The sequence below is a fragment of the Neltuma alba genome, unplaced genomic scaffold (genome assembly GCF_004799145.2).
Source record: "Neltuma alba isolate B1F8T4 unplaced genomic scaffold, ASM479914v2 tig00003554_pilon, whole genome shotgun sequence".
NCBI classification, from domain to species: Eukaryota; Viridiplantae; Streptophyta; class Magnoliopsida; order Fabales; family Fabaceae; genus Neltuma; species Neltuma alba.
In genome coordinates, this window is record NW_021633330.1 from 3,315 (window position 1) to 19,920 (window position 16,606).

Consider the following 16,606-nt stretch of genomic DNA (forward strand, 5'->3'; position numbering starts at 1 on the left):
AGTCGACTCGGCCTCGTGGAGAACAAATCAGAAGTATTCAGTGTACATGGTATTTCATCATTGCAAAACTTTATCGTAGCTGAAGCCAATACAAGGAAAGAGGACCCAGAAATGAATATTAAAAGGAGAAAGGGAGTTTCCCCCGATCGTAAATGGGAGGGTGCCCCATAGGAGAAGCCATTTTCTCCGCGTAATCAAAGGCTTAAAATTTTAGGGGAAACAAGGACAAACAACGTCTAGGCGAGAGGGTGGGTTTTCTTGCAGAGGGAACATCCAAAGATAAGGACGCCTTTTATTAGCTTTGCTTCTGAAGTTGGCTTCGTTTTCCCTCGTATCCATTCCTCCAAGACGCTCTCGCTCGTATCACGACGAAAACTACCACCACAATAACAAGAAAAATAAATAAATAAATAAAAACGCAAGCCTCTTTCCTTTTCTCTTCTCTCTACGACGCCCAAAAACAGCTCTTAATTATTATTATCATTGCTGTTTTCCTCTACAGTTTATTTTTTGTTTTGGTCCTTCTTTTCTTCGATCGGATCTGAGGGCTCTTCTTCGCAGTTTCGGAAAGACATCTCTCAAAGCTGTTTCACTTTCTGCCAAACTGGAATCTTACACACCACTTGCTCTGCCATGAAGCATTTCTCGCTCTGCATTACTCTTTCTCTTCTGTGACCAGGTGCTCTTTCTTGCTCTGTACTTTTGCTCCTTTCTTTATGGTTTTCTTCTTCTTTTTTCTTTTTCCCCTCTCACCCCGAATTGTTATTCCTTTGCGTCTTCCTGACTAGTAGCGAAGTGTAAAAGAGAGTTGATGGAGGTTTCTTAAGAATCGAACTTTAACTTAGGTATTATAGTTAAATGCATCTGGCATCTAAAACAGGAAGCGGCTTTAAGCAATCTTTTGGTTCTTCAAGTTATGGCTTGTTCCTTCCTTTCTTCCCACCATGAAGTTCACAGCGGCCGGAGAGTCACTTGGCTTTTTCAGAACCCTGTAAACGCTTCGCCTTGCCGTGTGAGAGTTCTCTGATTTTTCTCCAGGTCTAATGTCATTGTTTAGATATTTTTCTCATCCATGAAGTGTCTTCTCTTTCCGGGTTTAGGAGTGTTTATTTTCATCTGATTTGGACTTCGTTTTCTTGTTCACAACTTTCCACTTAGGGCCAGCCGTCGCTGTGTAATTTACTCCGTAATGTTTGTGATTCTCCTCGATTGGACGGTTTTCCGGAGATTGAATCTGTGATGGCTTGATGGGGTCTTCTGCAGATTCTCTCTCTTTCTCTGTTTTTTTCCCTTCAAATTTGGGCCGTTTTGAATTTGCTTCTGGGTCGTTTCAATTAATGTCCTTTATGTCAACCCCTATAATTATCCGGACAGATTTTTTTAATTAAAAAATATAAAGATGTGATATACGTTTTCAGTGCAGAAGATTCTGTAAATAATAGCTTTGTCTCAAAGCTTTTTAACTAAGCAGGCACAGTAATTCACTGCGATTCGTTGGATTTTGCAGTGAGAGTACGTTTGTAGGATATGTCGATGGAGTCACCTGTCAATGGAGGCGAGTCTATATCAGAGGTTCAGAATTCGGTTTCTGCGCAAGATCACGACTCTCCTTCGACATCTGAAACGCCAAAATCTTCTTCTCGACCTCCCTTAAGAGCATCATCAAGAAATCAGGCGGCTCCTTCCACGACCTATCACACTGGTCATCCTAATTACGGAATTAAGATTCACCAAAAGCATCCTTACCAGGAAATCAACCATGTGCAGCATCAAGAACTGCCAAATACGGCCAAGCAACATCACAATTCTAGTGGAAAATCAGGAGAAATTAGTTCAGGGAAGAATATATCTACGATAGAAACAAAGAATCATGATGCAAAAGGCATATCAGCCTCATCTAAAGGAGTTGGTGATCAAACGAAGAGTTGCTCTCGGTCAGATGTAACTTTTTGTGCAAGTCCTCAGAATAGCTTCTATTCTGCAGCTACCTATTCAGAAGCCAAACAAAGTTTCGTCAATACTGAAGTGAGTGAGTGTGTTAGTGTGGATAAGTCAGGTGAAAGTGGTGAAGCCACTAACTCTTGTGACTTCAATGAGAGCAGGAAGACCAGTATATGTAGAGGGAGTACTGGGAGCGATGTGAGTGATGAGAGTAGCACCAGTAGTTTGAGCAGTGCGTTGTATAAACCTCACAAGGCTAATGATATAAGATGGGAAGCGATTCAAGCCGTGCGAGCTCGCGATGGGGTGCTGGAAATGAGGCATTTCAGATTGTTGAAGCAATTGGGATGTGGAGACATAGGAAGTGTGCATCTTGCAGAGTTAAGCGGCACAAGGACATGTTTTGCAATGAAGATAATGAACAAAACGGAGCTGGCTAGTAGGAAGAAGCTTCTGAGGGCTCAGACAGAAAGAGAGATCTTGCAGTCTCTGGATCACCCTTTTTTGCCCACATTATATACACATTTTGAGACAGAGACGTTCTCTTGCTTGGTAATGGAGTTTTGCCCTGGTGGGGACTTGCATGCGCTGAGGCAAAGACAGCCTAGGAAGTATTTCTCGGAGCATGCTGCCAGGTGAGCTATTCTTGTTCCTGGTTGCCTCTGTACATGTTTAACGACGTGCTGGACGGTATGCAAATAATTATGAGTCAGTGAATTTGATGTTAGATAATGCCATATTCTGGGATCTGTAAACTCGAATACTAAATGATAGTAGTGAGGAGCTATAGTGGTTCAGGGAATCTCCTTGGGAGTACATAGAGAAATGACCTTGTGCTGAGAGATTTTCATGAGGTACACTTTGATGACTATTTGAAGGTTTAGATTTGGTCAAATAGCAAAAAAAAAAGACGACCTTTTGTTTATGATTCTAGGATCTTTTACCTCCATTGGAAATCCATTTTATTTCGCTAAAGTGGTTCCTGAGATTTTCAAGTGAGAAAGATAATTTCCCTTGTCCGCTGTCATTGCCTAAAATCTGCCATGTTTTCTCAAATCAGGATGGGGAATGAGAATCCCAGTCTTGTTTCAGAACTATTTCTTGCTTGCTATATCTCTCCCTCTTTTTTCTTGGGTGCTCTTTGCTTTCTTACTTACATCCTTTCTGCTTAGTTTAGTCTCTATTTCCTCTTCTGCACCATTTATTGTGATTATTCGAGATTTCTATGAACTATTTTTGGTGTTGCAAACAGTGACCTTGTGAATTTCAATCTGGTGAATTCCATGACTAGATTCTCTATCACACACAGTTACTTGTCAATCAAATTCGCATGTTTTAGCTCATATCTTTTGTCTCAATCATCAGTTTCTGTTCTTTTTCCAGCTCGAATAATTGGTGTATGTTGGTTGTCATCCATAGCTTTCGAGCTTGATTGACTGCTAAAGAGAATCTGATATCCTATCAATCACGTTGCCATTCTAATAGCCTGCTATGCTGTGTCGCCACTCCCAAGTCTTATCCAACGAACATGGTCAAAATATTGAAATAAATATAGCAAATAACCCGTTAAGTAGACGCAGTCACATGAAAGATAATTAAGTGCTTATTATTCCATTCATTCACCTGGTATTTGCCGTACAGGTTTTATGTAGCAGAAGTTCTTCTTGCTTTGGAATACCTTCACATGCTTGGGATCATCTACAGAGACCTCAAACCAGAGAACGTGTTGGTGCGTGAAGACGGTCACATAATGCTCTCTGACTTCGACCTCTCTCTGCGTTGCGCCGTGAGTCCGACTCTCGTAAAATCGTCAAACTCAACCCTGGACGGAAGAACTTCGGGATACTGCATTCAGCCGACCTGCATCGAACCGACCTGCGTGATGCAGCCAGATTGCATCCAGCCCTCCTGTTTCACTCCTCGATTTCTATCCGGCAAATCCAAGAAAGACAAAAAGCCCAAGCCAAAGAACGAAACGCCACACCAGGTGACTCCTCTCCCGGAGCTCATCGCCGAACCCACAAACGCCCGTTCCATGTCCTTCGTGGGTACACACGAATACTTAGCACCCGAAATCATCAAAGGCGAAGGCCACGGAAGTGCAGTAGACTGGTGGACGTTCGGGATATTCTTGTACGAGCTTTTGTTCGGAAGAACGCCGTTCAAGGGGTCGGCTAACAGAGCGACTCTGTTCAACGTGGTGGGGCAGCCACTGAGGTTTCCAGAATCACCCACCGTTAGCTTCGCTGCTAGGGATTTGATCAGAGGATTGCTCGTGAAAGAGCCTCAACATCGTCTGGCTTATAGACGAGGAGCCACGGAGATCAAACAGCACCCGTTCTTTCAGAACGTGAATTGGGCACTGATACGGTGTGCAAACCCGCCGGAGGTTCCAAGGATAGTGGCCCTGAAAGAGATGGCGGCTCAGAAAGTGCCCGGCGTTAAGCCTGCCGGTAACTATTTAGATATTGATTTCTTTTGATCCTTCAATGTGTTTTATGGTATCTCCTGTGTGTTGTATCGGATTGAATTGGCGGGCAAAAAAGTTTCTGCTCTCTCTCGTTTAAACAAACGCCTCATTTCAGTGCAAAAAGAAATTGTGTTTGTGCATAATTGGCTCGTCTCTCTTCTCTGCACTCGAAAGAAGATTCTCACCTTTCCCACCATACACACCTGTGGCTGCGACTGTAACCATGAGATCTGATACTCCAAAGTGACCGCTTCTACTGCAAATAATCTTTGCAGGGTCTTGTTACCTGTGATGCCATTGCCACTCATCAAATTACGTTGGTTTCCTTGGTTATAAATTTCGGATATTGCCCCAGTGAGTCATAAGGATATGTTAGGGGCAGTAATCATGGATTCACACATCACTAGCTTAATTTTTCCTGATAACGTACATTTTCATGGCCATTCAAGACAAACTCTGCCGAAAACTTCTCTCGCTGTTTATTTATTTAGTTTTTTTTCCTCTTAGGGTTGGGCATTACGTTTTGTTTCTAGACTAGCTTGTAATATCTATGACTTTATATAATAAATCCTGATTATTATATATACTGATATGGTGCTAACCCCGCAAATAGGCCCTTTTTGTTTTTGGTACGTCAGACTGAGGTGCTGGCATTGGTATTTTATACAAGGTAAAATCAACTGTGATTATAAATATAGTGGCTTCTAAGTTCTAATCGATTTTGAACGATATATTAAAGACTGCGCCCTTCGCTGCCAGTTTCCTAACACATACTTTTGTCGTTGGGTACATAATCAAAGTGCCCCTCTGCTTTTTTTTTTTCTTTTGGTAATCTTTTGAAATTGTGGTAAAATGTTTGTGAAGCGACATGAAAATAATGTAAAGAGGCTAACTAATGAGAGTTAGTCTGCAGAAGCGGTTAGTTTTCACAAAATTTCTGTTAGGAAAGGTCTCAAATTAAGTGTCTGATATTATTTCAAACAAAATGTCTTTAATAGGAGATTACATGTTCCTAGCAACAAAGAAAAACTACAATAAATAAAACGGGGTCCTTTGGATCAATCACGGGTGGAAAATACGTCTAGGTTCTGTGACGGGGAGAGACGAAAGAAGCATATGATGAGAGGCGTGAATGCGGACGTAACAACTGTGAACAAGACGGGCCTTGATAACCTGGAAGGCCCACTTAAGTTTTGACCAAAGAAGGCCCACTTATGGAGTAACAGCAGATTGCATTACCAAAAAACAAAGGTAGGTCCCAGTGTCCCACTGCCCGCCGCCTTTAGAAATCGTAAGAGCCTGCGTCATGTCGCATGCAAACTTCTTTCCTCGCGTTTTGTCTCCCCCTTTAACATTCTTTAAGGTATTTTGGCCGTAACTCTGTCTTAAATATAAAAATTAATTAAACATTTAATTTGTTTATCATATTTGATTATTTTTTCAAAACAATCATGTTAAAAAAACTTTATTCTAATACATATAATTAATAAAGATAATTTAAAAAAGACAACACATATTCATTATAAATAATAAATTAAATAATTTTTTAATATTTTCAAATTAATTAAAGGACCAAGAATATTTTAAACTACATGCTTTATTCATATACTCCTCCGATCCTTAATACAGAACATAATTGTTAAGTTAATTTTGGTTCTAAGTATAAGACCTATTTTTCATATTTATCATTTTTTTCTAAATTATCTCTATAGATACTCCTTCAACCATAATCAAATAAGTAAAGAAGGAAGGATATTAAGAAATATGATTATAATACTTTAGGAAAAACATGTTGTATTTATTATAACTAACTAATTTACCTAATTTCTTGAATCTAATCAAATTAGTTAAATAAATCTTATATTAAGGATCAGAAGAGTCTTATCAGGAAAAAAAAATCCAAACACACTAATACATAAACAATTATACACTACAAATCATAATTCATATAGACACACAAAAATTACTCCAATAGTAGTATGTTGTAATATTTCTCTACGAAGGGAGCTCTATACATAAACTTCAACAATTTATGTGGATCTTTGTCACAAAAAGAGAACAATTTATGTGGATAAAAATACTCTAAACGCTTTTACCCCCGGGGGGGGGACTCTAAACGCAAACGCACTAAAGAATCTAAATAATCTCAGGTGGAAAAAATATCCAAAAACCCTATATTCGGTGTACGATCGGATTAAAAAACATGTGTTACATGGGCAGAAGCTTCACTAAATGCGCAAAATAAAATAACGCATAGGTTTTGAGGTAAAGAATAAAAAAAATAAAATTATGCATGGGAATTGGGAAGGGACGGCAAGCCATGTGAGAGGAGTCAGATTCACGTGCGCACACGATGACAAACATCATTGTGCTATCGTGGTGGCCAAGTATGTTAGAATTACTATTATAAACACGTATATAAATTATTTTGTATGCAAATTAAGACAAATTTTTTTTCATATTTTTATTATGCATTTTGTAAGTTATGATTCAAAATATTCTTATAAATTATTCAAAAACAAGCTCTACTATAATTTCGCCAATTTAAATTTAAAATTTTTAATTAATAATTTTAAATAATAATTTTGAAAAAATAATGGTTAAGAAATTATATTTATTCTAAATTTTGTATTTATTAAAATATTCTTAAAAAATATTAAAAAATTAAAACAGTGCCAGTTTTCGGTCTCACTGTTCACGGGGGACCAACGCATTGTGGATTGTGAAGCTCCTCACATCATAGGACATAGATCGCCCGTGTTCGTTTAATTTTATTTTATTCCAGGATCAAGATACTTTTCCAATTCTTAATATAAGACCTAATTATTAACTTAATTTTGATCATAAATATAAGACTTATTTATCATATTTATCAATTTTTTTCTAAATTATCCCTATAGATATTTTCTCAACCATAATCAAGTAGAACAGGGAAGAAAGATATTAAAGAAGATGATTATGGTATTTTAAGAAAAACATGCCATATTTTTTTAATTAATTAACTTGCCTAACTTTTTTAATCTAATCAAATTAATTAAATATGTTTTATATTAAATACAAGAATATGATTTTTGTCTTTTTCTGCTGTAACTGTGAATGGGGACAAATTGCAAGCTGATATTGAAATTGGATCTTTCAATACATCGTACCTTACGAACATGAAAAGTCAATAAATCTTATATTATCCGAACGCAATTTCAATCCCTGTCCCTCTTTCCTAGGTATCAAACGGGGTCCGCCTTAATGCCGCGTTTCCAGAAAGTAGAGCCAATAATTAATAATTTGAGAAAAATTATGAGTGAAGATCATTTTTAAAAATTATTTTTATATTTTACGGGCTTAGCGCATGCAATGCAACCATGGCGCTCAAATTCATTCCCTGGAAGCTCACTGCGCCGCTTTAAATTAGCCTCTCGGATTCCTTTCTCTCCCGCATCAGTATCATCGACTACTAAGAAATTCCTAAAACCCTATCTCTGGCTTTCTTCATGGCTTCCGAGAACTTCTCCATCGCTGCTGCCGATGACTCCAAGCACGGATTCAGCAGGCCGGAGTTGTACAAGGAGAATCTCGCCGGCACCGCCGATGCATATGACCGTCACGTGTTCGTCTGCTACAAGAACCGCCAGGTTTGGCCTTCAAACGTCGAGACCTCTGACTTGGATCCGCTCCCGAAGCTTCTGGCAACAACTGTTAAATCCCGTAAGAATGATATCACCATAAAGGTTTGTGGTTAATCTGGTCATTAGGCTCCTTAATAGTTGCATTGCTCAGTAGTTGAGTTAGTTCTGAACGATGAAAGTTGATTGATTCATGTGGTGACTACGCGGTGGTTTCATTCTACTTGGCAGACTAAGATTACAGTATGCGAGGCACGAGAGGAGGCTGGCTTCTTGGATGGCGACGTGTTGCTTTTCCGGGAAATGATCAAATATAGGTAAACCCTCTGAACACGTTACGATCTTACTGCTACTATGTATATATATGATCTTAGCGTAATGCCCCTAGCTGTATTTGTTGAACTGGAGTTGGAACTGCTTTATCTATGGATCGGATTTATTGCTCGGAAATGAATGTGTTTTCAATTTCACTTTTTTATGTGATAAGCCTTGGCAGAAATGTAGCTTGTTTAAGTCTAATAGCTATATCCGAAATACCAGTTCCCTAGTAAGTACTCCTTTTATCAAGACTTATTTAACTAATTTGATTAAATTAATAAAAGTAGATAAATTAGTTAATTATAATAAATACGACATATTTTTTTAAAATGCTGTAATTATCTTCATTAATATACTCACACCCTCTCATATGTGATTATGGTTGAAGGAGTATCAATAGGAATATAATTTTAAAAAATTGATAAACATGAGAAATAGGTTTTATATTTATGACAAATATCAACTCAATAATTATATTTAATAGTAAGGATTAGAAAAGTATTACGTGTGGATATCTTACAATTTTGCAAATTGAAGTTTCTCAGAGTTGCTCAAAGTAGGTCATATATGAATTCTCAAAGGCATGTCTCAAAGGCATGAGTGTTTTCTAAGAAATGAGTTTGGATGCTTATCAAGAGTAACAAGTATCTATAAGCTCATCAGATCTGAAAAGTTTAGATTAGGTTTAGATTTTATTTTTTAGATTTTTAAATGATTATTTTAATAGGTATAAAAAAATAACAGCATCTTAACTATCATTTTTTCAACCAAAAAAAAAGAAGATTTTTTTATTGCAAACTAATTAATTAAAAATTTTAAATATGTACTGTGCATGTTGAATATCGACAGACCAAATCTGATAAAATTTAAGAAGTTAAGGAATCTTATATTATATTAAATATGTTGTGTTATTTCTGAGGTCTTGTCTTTTTCTGATTGAAGGGGTCTGACAGTGTCAAACATCGATAGCTTTGTGGAAGATGTTATGGCGAATGGGAAGCCATGGTCTGCTGGAGTCCGGGATGAGATGGCTGGTTCCTATGTGTTTGTTTGCTCTCATGCAAGCCGTGATGTTAGATGTGGTGTTTGTGGGCCAGCTCTCATTGGCAAGTTTAATGAGGAAATTGAGCTTCGAGGTTTGAAGGATCAGGTGTTTGTCTGGGCATGCTCTCATTTAGGCGGCCATAAATATGCTGGCAATGTAATCATATACTGTCCAGGATCAGACGGAAAAATTATGGGTCACTGGGAGGCTCTCATGTCTAATTTACTACTACCTCCAGTCATAATTATAAGAGATAGTTGACTAATTTGAAGAGACTAAATAAATAAGTTGAGTTACTTATTTGTAATAAATAGGTGTTATTCTTTCTAAAATATCCTTACTAACCAAGTATATTGGCTAAAACTACCCTTGTTAGAAGGATTACCTTAAAAAAAAATCATAAATATGAGAAAAAAGTGGATTTAGGTCTCATATTTAAGACTAAAATAAAAGTCAAACAAAGTCTTATATTAAAGATCGGAAATAGTATTATTCTTCCATGTTGAAGAGATTATTAAATATTGATATTTTTTAACTGTGGCTCTTGATAACTAAATTCAGGTACGGTTATGTTACTCCTAATGATGTGCCTGAATTTCTGGATCATCATATTGCGAAAGGAGAAGTCATACAGCGCCTTTTGAGGTCAGTATGATCGGGCAGCACAATCACCTTTGAGTCTGTCTACTACGTAAATAATTAGACTTGATATTTTCTTTAGTAGTGTTCTTAAGTGTTGATTTATGGAATCAGCTGCATGCATCTCAAGTACTTTCTTAGTCTCTTGCACAGAAGGAATGCTAAATTATTTGCATGCAAATTTTTGCAGGTGCCAAATGGGGCAATCAGTTAAGGAAGTCAAGGGAACAGATGGCCAGAAAGTTCCCAGTGAAGAACCTATGGACAAGGGCAAGAATCAAAATGTGGGTGGTTGTTGCCAGGGTGCTAATGGGGTTTCTTGTTGCATGAATCCTCCAAGTTCTGACAAAAACTGAAACAACTGAAACAAAACGGTGCGCGAGCATCTGGAAGGCCCACTTAATTATGGGGGCAATAAGAAAAAGGATAGGTCCCTGCCACCTTGATTGTGAACGTCAATCTTTCGTCCAAGTTCTCCTTAGTTTTTGTGAGCGTTAAGCTGTCGTCCAAGTCTTTTCAGTCTTTGTCGTGTGGATTTATAACTTTTCTACATCAAATTCTTCCGTTTCCTTCTCTTTTTTTAGTCATCTACTGTTATCAGGACCCTTCTTTCTTTTGTTTTCTTTTTTAATTTTAAAAGACAGCATGAAAACGCGCACACAAGTTGAATAGCTTTTCCCGACGTGAGAAAGTTCCTTCTCTACTTCGGCCTAAAACTAGAACTAAAGGATCCTATCACCCTCATGATAATAAAAAGATGAACGTCGAACTGACCTGCGAGATGCAGCCAGATTGCAACCAGCCTTCCTGTTTCACACCTGGGTTTGTATCAGGCAAATCCAATGTGTTTTTACGGTATCTCCTGCGTGTTGTACTGGATTGATTTGACGGGCAAAAAAGTTTTTGCTCTCTCGTTTAAACAAACGCCTCATTTCTGCGCAAAAAGAAATTGTGCTTCTGCATTATTGTCTCGTCTCTCTTCTCTGCACTCGAAAGAAGATTCTGTGTCTTCCCAAGTTACACTCCTGTGACTGCGACTGCAACCACAAGACCTGATGCTTCAAAGTAACCACTTCAACTGCAAATAATCTTTGCAGAATCTTATTATATGTGATGCCACTTGTCAAATTACGTTAGTTAAATTTGGATAGCCAGTGAATGATAAGGATATGTTAGAGGCAGTAATCATATTCATATATGGTATTTTTACTTCTAACGTATCTTTTTCATGACTACTCGAGACAAACTCTGCCAAAAACCTCTCTCTCTCTCTCTCTCTCTCTCTCTCGCGGGGTCATTGCGGGGCATTCCGCGTTGCCTCTAGACTAGCTTGCAGTATCTAGGACTCTATGAACAATGTGGATTATTTTATTATATACTATATCATAAATATAACGGCCTTTTATAATTGATGTTGTATTTTATATATATATATATATATATATCTCTCATAGATTCCGATCTCTACTGCAATTTCTTCACACACTTTCATAGTTGGGCACATAATCAAAGTGCCTCTGTAAATTTAATTTATTTTTCAATCTTTTGAGATTGTTGTTAAAATGTTCGTGAAATGATGGGAAAGGAGGTAAAAAAAACTACTACTTCCGATCATAAATATAAAAACTAGTTGACTAATTTGAATAAATTAAGAAAATAAGTTAAGTTAGTTATTTGTAATAAATATGTGTTGTCTTTCCTAAAATATCCTTGCTAATTAAATATATTGGCTAGAATTACCATTATTAGAAGGGTTATTTTGGAGAAAAAATACATAAATATGAGAGATAAAATATATTGGGATCTTATATTTAGGAGCAAAATAAAAATCAACTAAAATTTTATATTAAAAACAAGAGGCAATACAACAACAAAAATCTGGATCCTTTAAATTAATCACGTGTTGAAAACATTTCTAGATTCTCTTATGGAGGGAGAGAGAAGAGAAGCATATGATGAGAGAAGTGAATGTGGATGTAACAGTAGGCCCAAACTGTCCACAGAGCGGGGCTCGAGAATCTGGAAGGCCCACTTAACTGGGGTAATTAGAAAAAATCAACAAAGATAGGTCCCTAGTATACCCAAAAAAAAAAAAAAAGATAGGTCCCTACCACCTTGACGTCGCGATTGAACTGGCCATAAATCGTAAGAGCATGCGTCATGTCCCCGGCTCACGCCCCACACGATGATGACCCCCTTGCCACGCGCCTCTCCCTCGCGTTTCCTTTCGTCGCTTTTCTTTGTATATGAACTTCTAAATGGGCATACTTGAAATTAAAATATAGAAAGACAATTGTGAAGATTACGCATCTCATATGGGCATTGTCAACGACAATCTATAAGAAATTTCACTTTCATGGTATACATCAATTTTAGGGGTGTTTGGAAAACATCAGAAGTGCTTTTTAAAAATATTTTTTTACAAATCAAGATAAACTCCTCCACATATTTATTTTGTATATCGTAAAATCACTTCTAAAACTATGATTTGGTTTCTATCCAAACATCTCTTTTAATGTCATTAGAACAATTTGCATTTTATGTTCCGGAACCAATTCAAAGTCAGATGCAAGTGATGTGTCGTATATAGTACTATCTTGGCCGTTTGTTTATACTTAAAAAAAGGGTTAATTAATCCGCAAGTCCTTATAGTTTCAACGAATTTTGAATCAGGTCCCTATAGTTTTTTTTTCTTTTTATTAGATCCTTATGCTTTTACCTTTTTTTTAATTAGGTCTTTGTATTTATTTTTCTTTTAATTAAGTCCTTATAATTTCATTAATTTTTAATCAGGTCCATGTAGTTTTAATTTTTATTTATTATTAAATATAAGCTTAATTAAATAGATTAATAATGAAATATAAAATATTAAAAGTATTAATTAATAATTATGTAATAAAAAATAATAGAATTAATTAATTCAGGAAATTTTTTAGAACAATTAATTTTTTTGCTGAAAAATTAAAATCATTATAATAATTCAATATCGTTAGAATATTATTGTTTATAAACTAATATTAAATAATATATACTATTTTATGTTTATATAATAGTAGTATTAGAATTCATAAAATAAAGAATAAAAAATTCAGGGACTTAATTAAAAAATAAATGAACTTATAAGGCTTGATAAAAAGAAAAATAAATATAAGGACCTAATTAAAAACAGTGAAAGTATAAGGATCTGATAAAAAGAAAAAAACTATAAGGACCTAATTCAAAATTCGTTGAAACTATAAGGACTTGCGGATTAATTATCCCTTTAAAAAACATTGATTTTGATTAAGTTATATAAGAGAAATGCTGGAATAACTTTAATTTAAATTATTAAATTTACAACAGTTTGTTTCCAAAAAACTGTTCTTAACTCATATTAATAAGATCTGGCCCCCAAAAAAAAAATTATAAGCTAAAATTGAGATGATTCTTTGAACCCCACCCCCAACAACGAAGATGCCTTAGGCTTGTTAGTAGTCTTTACAGTGCTGGTTTGAATTAATCGTGGATAATTGATTTTGTGTTATATTTCTTCTTTTGTTATTTATAAGTTTTAAATTTAAAAAAAATATGATCTATTTTATACTCTAAGTTTAATTTATGATTTGTTTGAGCATTTAATATTTTTTTAATTATTTATTCTCGCTCATTTGCTATGCTAATATTTATCACATTTTTATACGTTTTTTCATTTATTATAAAGGTATACTTATAAATAAAAGTAAATTTCTTACTTATTTATTTTAAATAATTATTTATTATGTATAAATTAATTATTTGAAATTTATGATAATAAATCGCGGTGGGTTTCGTCCTTCTCCTGGAGTTTTGTCTGACTTTGACACTTTGTTTCTTCTGAAGTTTTCTGATGCATTTTGTCTTTTAAATAAAAAAAGTAAAATATTTGTTTTGAGCCGTCCTAAGCCGGCCTGCAGCACGATACCGTCCGGAATCTACCGATTTCCGATGTTTGAGCCAGCAATAATTATGGAGGTGTGCTTCGGGTTCATGTATTTCTTTGCATTGATAATTCTTTTTCTTTTTTAATTTTATCGATATAATTCAGTCATTTTAGTTCATTCTTAAAGCATGGTTCTGAGGGTGAATTGGTAATTAACAAAAGTTGAAGGACTCCAAACCACATTTCATTTTTTTTTCTTTTTCAATAAAAATCTACCGCGTTAAAACGACATCTTAAAATATTTATTAGCCTTTTAAGAACGGACGCCAATCACATATGAACTGTGAAGGCGAATCACATAATTTATTAATCTAAAATCCCCCCACAGTCTTGGCGATCAGCTCAGCTTAAAATAGAAAAGTCAAATGTTGACTCACTAGTTTGCTTCGGCATTGGCACTCGGCCCCTCACGGATCCCACTTACCCCCTTCTTGCATTAGCCGCTACCTAATACTGCCCTCACCCCGCCGTGCCTTCACGCGCTTGCACGTGCCTTATTCCATAAACATAGTATGCAGGGGAAACCAATCATGAAAATATGTGTGCGCTTTTTGGATTGGGAATTGTTGCTCTGAAATAATAATGTTCCTTTATGGTGTTTTACTATAAAAACATCCATTTGAACAATTTTACAAAATTGTGAGAAGTAAATGCGTAAATTTCCAGAATGCATTGGGGCAAGAAAAAGTAAGGGAGTCAATTTTAATATCTTATTAACAATTATTTTACGTGATATATGTCTGAAGTCGTGTTTTTGTATCTACTTTATTTGCAAGTAAACTTTATTATTCTTTCACTATTTCATTGATTTGGTTATTAAATTATTTACTATTTATCGGTTAAAATTATGTGTAGGATCAGCTTATGAATAAAGTACTCTTCCAGTCCTTAATGTATAATCTAATTGAGTAGTTGATGTTGATCCTATATGTTTAACTTATTTTATGTATTTATCAGTTTTTTTTTAAATTAACCCCTATTAATATTCCAACAATAATTAGCAGGAGAGGGATAGAGAAATTAGAATATACTTATGATGTTCTAGAAAAAATATATCATATTAACTAATTTAACTAATATTCTTAATTTATTCAAATTACTTAATTAAGTTTTATATTAATGATTTTAAAAAAATCTCATATTCTTCTGTCTTGGCGTGTTCATTGAATATCATCTCCCGTACCATAAATGTCCACATTGACGACATCAAATGAAGACTCTGATGCTAAAGATATTGATTCTTAAAATAAAAAAAAAACTTTATTTTTATACATTAAAGGAAAATCAGATGATTTTGTCACGTAGGAGTAACCTTTTTAAGAAGGTTCTGTTTTTCTTGCCTTTCATTTCACGCAGGCTCAGATGAACCTTCGTGTTACTATTTACTATGCTTTCAAAGATTGAAATCATTACTCGTTAGAAAAAAAGAGAGAATAAAGGTGCCCCGTCTCCGGAACGGCTTTCTTTTAAGTAATAATATTCAAACAAAACAGTAAAAACATTGCGTCTTCACTCTTAATATTTCATTAGTCAAAATAATGATTTTCAACAACCAATAAATAAACAAGTTATTAGGTATCAAATTGAGTTTCTCTCCTACAAGAAAGAAACAGCTAGCTACCCAACACATCATCAGCGCGTGCGATGCACCGTCGCGCTTAAATTCATTTCGTTGAAGTTCACTCGCTCCCTCTAAGCCGCCCGATGCGTGCTGCGCACCTTGGACGTTTTTCTTACATCAGCCTTTTGGCTTCCATTCCTCTCACGCATCAGTATCACCGACCAAATTCCTCAAACCCCCTTCTCATTCTCTGCCATCCTTTCGCGCACAAACCCTATCTCTAGCCTCCTCCATGGCTTCCGAGAACTTCTCTACGGCTACTGCCGATGACTCCAAGCACGGGTTTCAGCCGGCCGGAGATGTACAAGGAGAATCTCGCCGGCACTGTCGACGCATATGACCGTCACGTGTTTCGTCTGCTACAAGAACCACGAGGTTTGGCCTCCGCGCGTTGAGGCATCGGACTCGGATCCACTCCCGAAGCTTCTGGCAACAACTGTTAAATCCCGCAAGAATGATATCACCATAAAGGTTTGCGGTTTCCCCCCTATTTATCTGGTCATTAGGCTACTTAGTAGTTGTATGCTCTATAGTTGAGTCAACATTGGATGATGATAGTTGGTTCATGCGTTGACTTGGTGGTCTGATATTATTTGGCAGACTAAAATTACCATATGCGAGGCACGAGAGGAGGCTGGCTTCTTGGATGGCGACGTGTTGATTTTCCCGGAAATGATCAAATATAGGTAAATCTTCTGAATATGTTACGATCTTAGTGCTACTTATGTTAGCTTTCGCGGAAGATATCATTGATTAGTCACTTTCTTTTAGCGTTAAGCCTTTCTGTATTTGTTGAGCTGAAGCTGGACCTGATTTACCTATGGATTTATTGCTCGGGCTGAATGTCCTTTTCGTGTAATAAGAGATAAGCCGTAGCTGAAACTTTAGCTTGTTATAGTCTAACTATCCGATCCGACTATCAGAATATTAGTTCTCTGGGAAGTATTAAATGTGAATATCTTACAGCTTCGTAAATCTTGGAGTCGCTTAAAGT

General features: G+C 36.1%; 3 protein-coding genes across 3 annotated transcripts; all 3 read left to right on the plus strand.

Annotated features, from left to right (window-relative positions):
* The first annotated feature begins 474 nt into the window (after nucleotides 1–474).
* LOC114741874 (protein kinase PVPK-1-like) lies at nucleotides 475–4,492 on the plus strand. The gene is made up of 3 exons (XM_028930125.1): nucleotides 475–679; nucleotides 1,508–2,576; nucleotides 3,583–4,492. Exons 2-3 carry the CDS (start codon nucleotides 1,528–1,530, stop codon nucleotides 4,421–4,423), a joined length of 1,890 nt encoding a protein of 629 aa, XP_028785958.1. The 5' UTR covers nucleotides 475–679; nucleotides 1,508–1,527; the 3' UTR covers nucleotides 4,424–4,492.
* A 3,390-nt stretch (nucleotides 4,493–7,882) lies between these two features.
* Nucleotides 7,883–10,389, plus strand: LOC114741875 (altered inheritance of mitochondria protein 32-like). The gene is made up of 5 exons (XM_028930126.1): nucleotides 7,883–8,136; nucleotides 8,263–8,348; nucleotides 9,292–9,609; nucleotides 9,956–10,039; nucleotides 10,224–10,389. The coding sequence occupies exons 1-5, from the start codon at nucleotides 7,900–7,902 to the stop codon at nucleotides 10,387–10,389; spliced, it is 891 nt and encodes a 296-aa protein (XP_028785959.1). The 5' UTR covers nucleotides 7,883–7,899.
* A 5,544-nt stretch (nucleotides 10,390–15,933) lies between these two features.
* Nucleotides 15,934–16,318, plus strand: LOC114741872 (uncharacterized). The gene is made up of 2 exons (XM_028930124.1): nucleotides 15,934–16,083; nucleotides 16,213–16,318. Exons 1-2 carry the CDS (start codon nucleotides 15,949–15,951, stop codon nucleotides 16,300–16,302), a joined length of 225 nt encoding a protein of 74 aa, XP_028785957.1. The 5' UTR covers nucleotides 15,934–15,948; the 3' UTR covers nucleotides 16,303–16,318.
* Nucleotides 16,319–16,606: the final 288 nt, after the last annotated feature.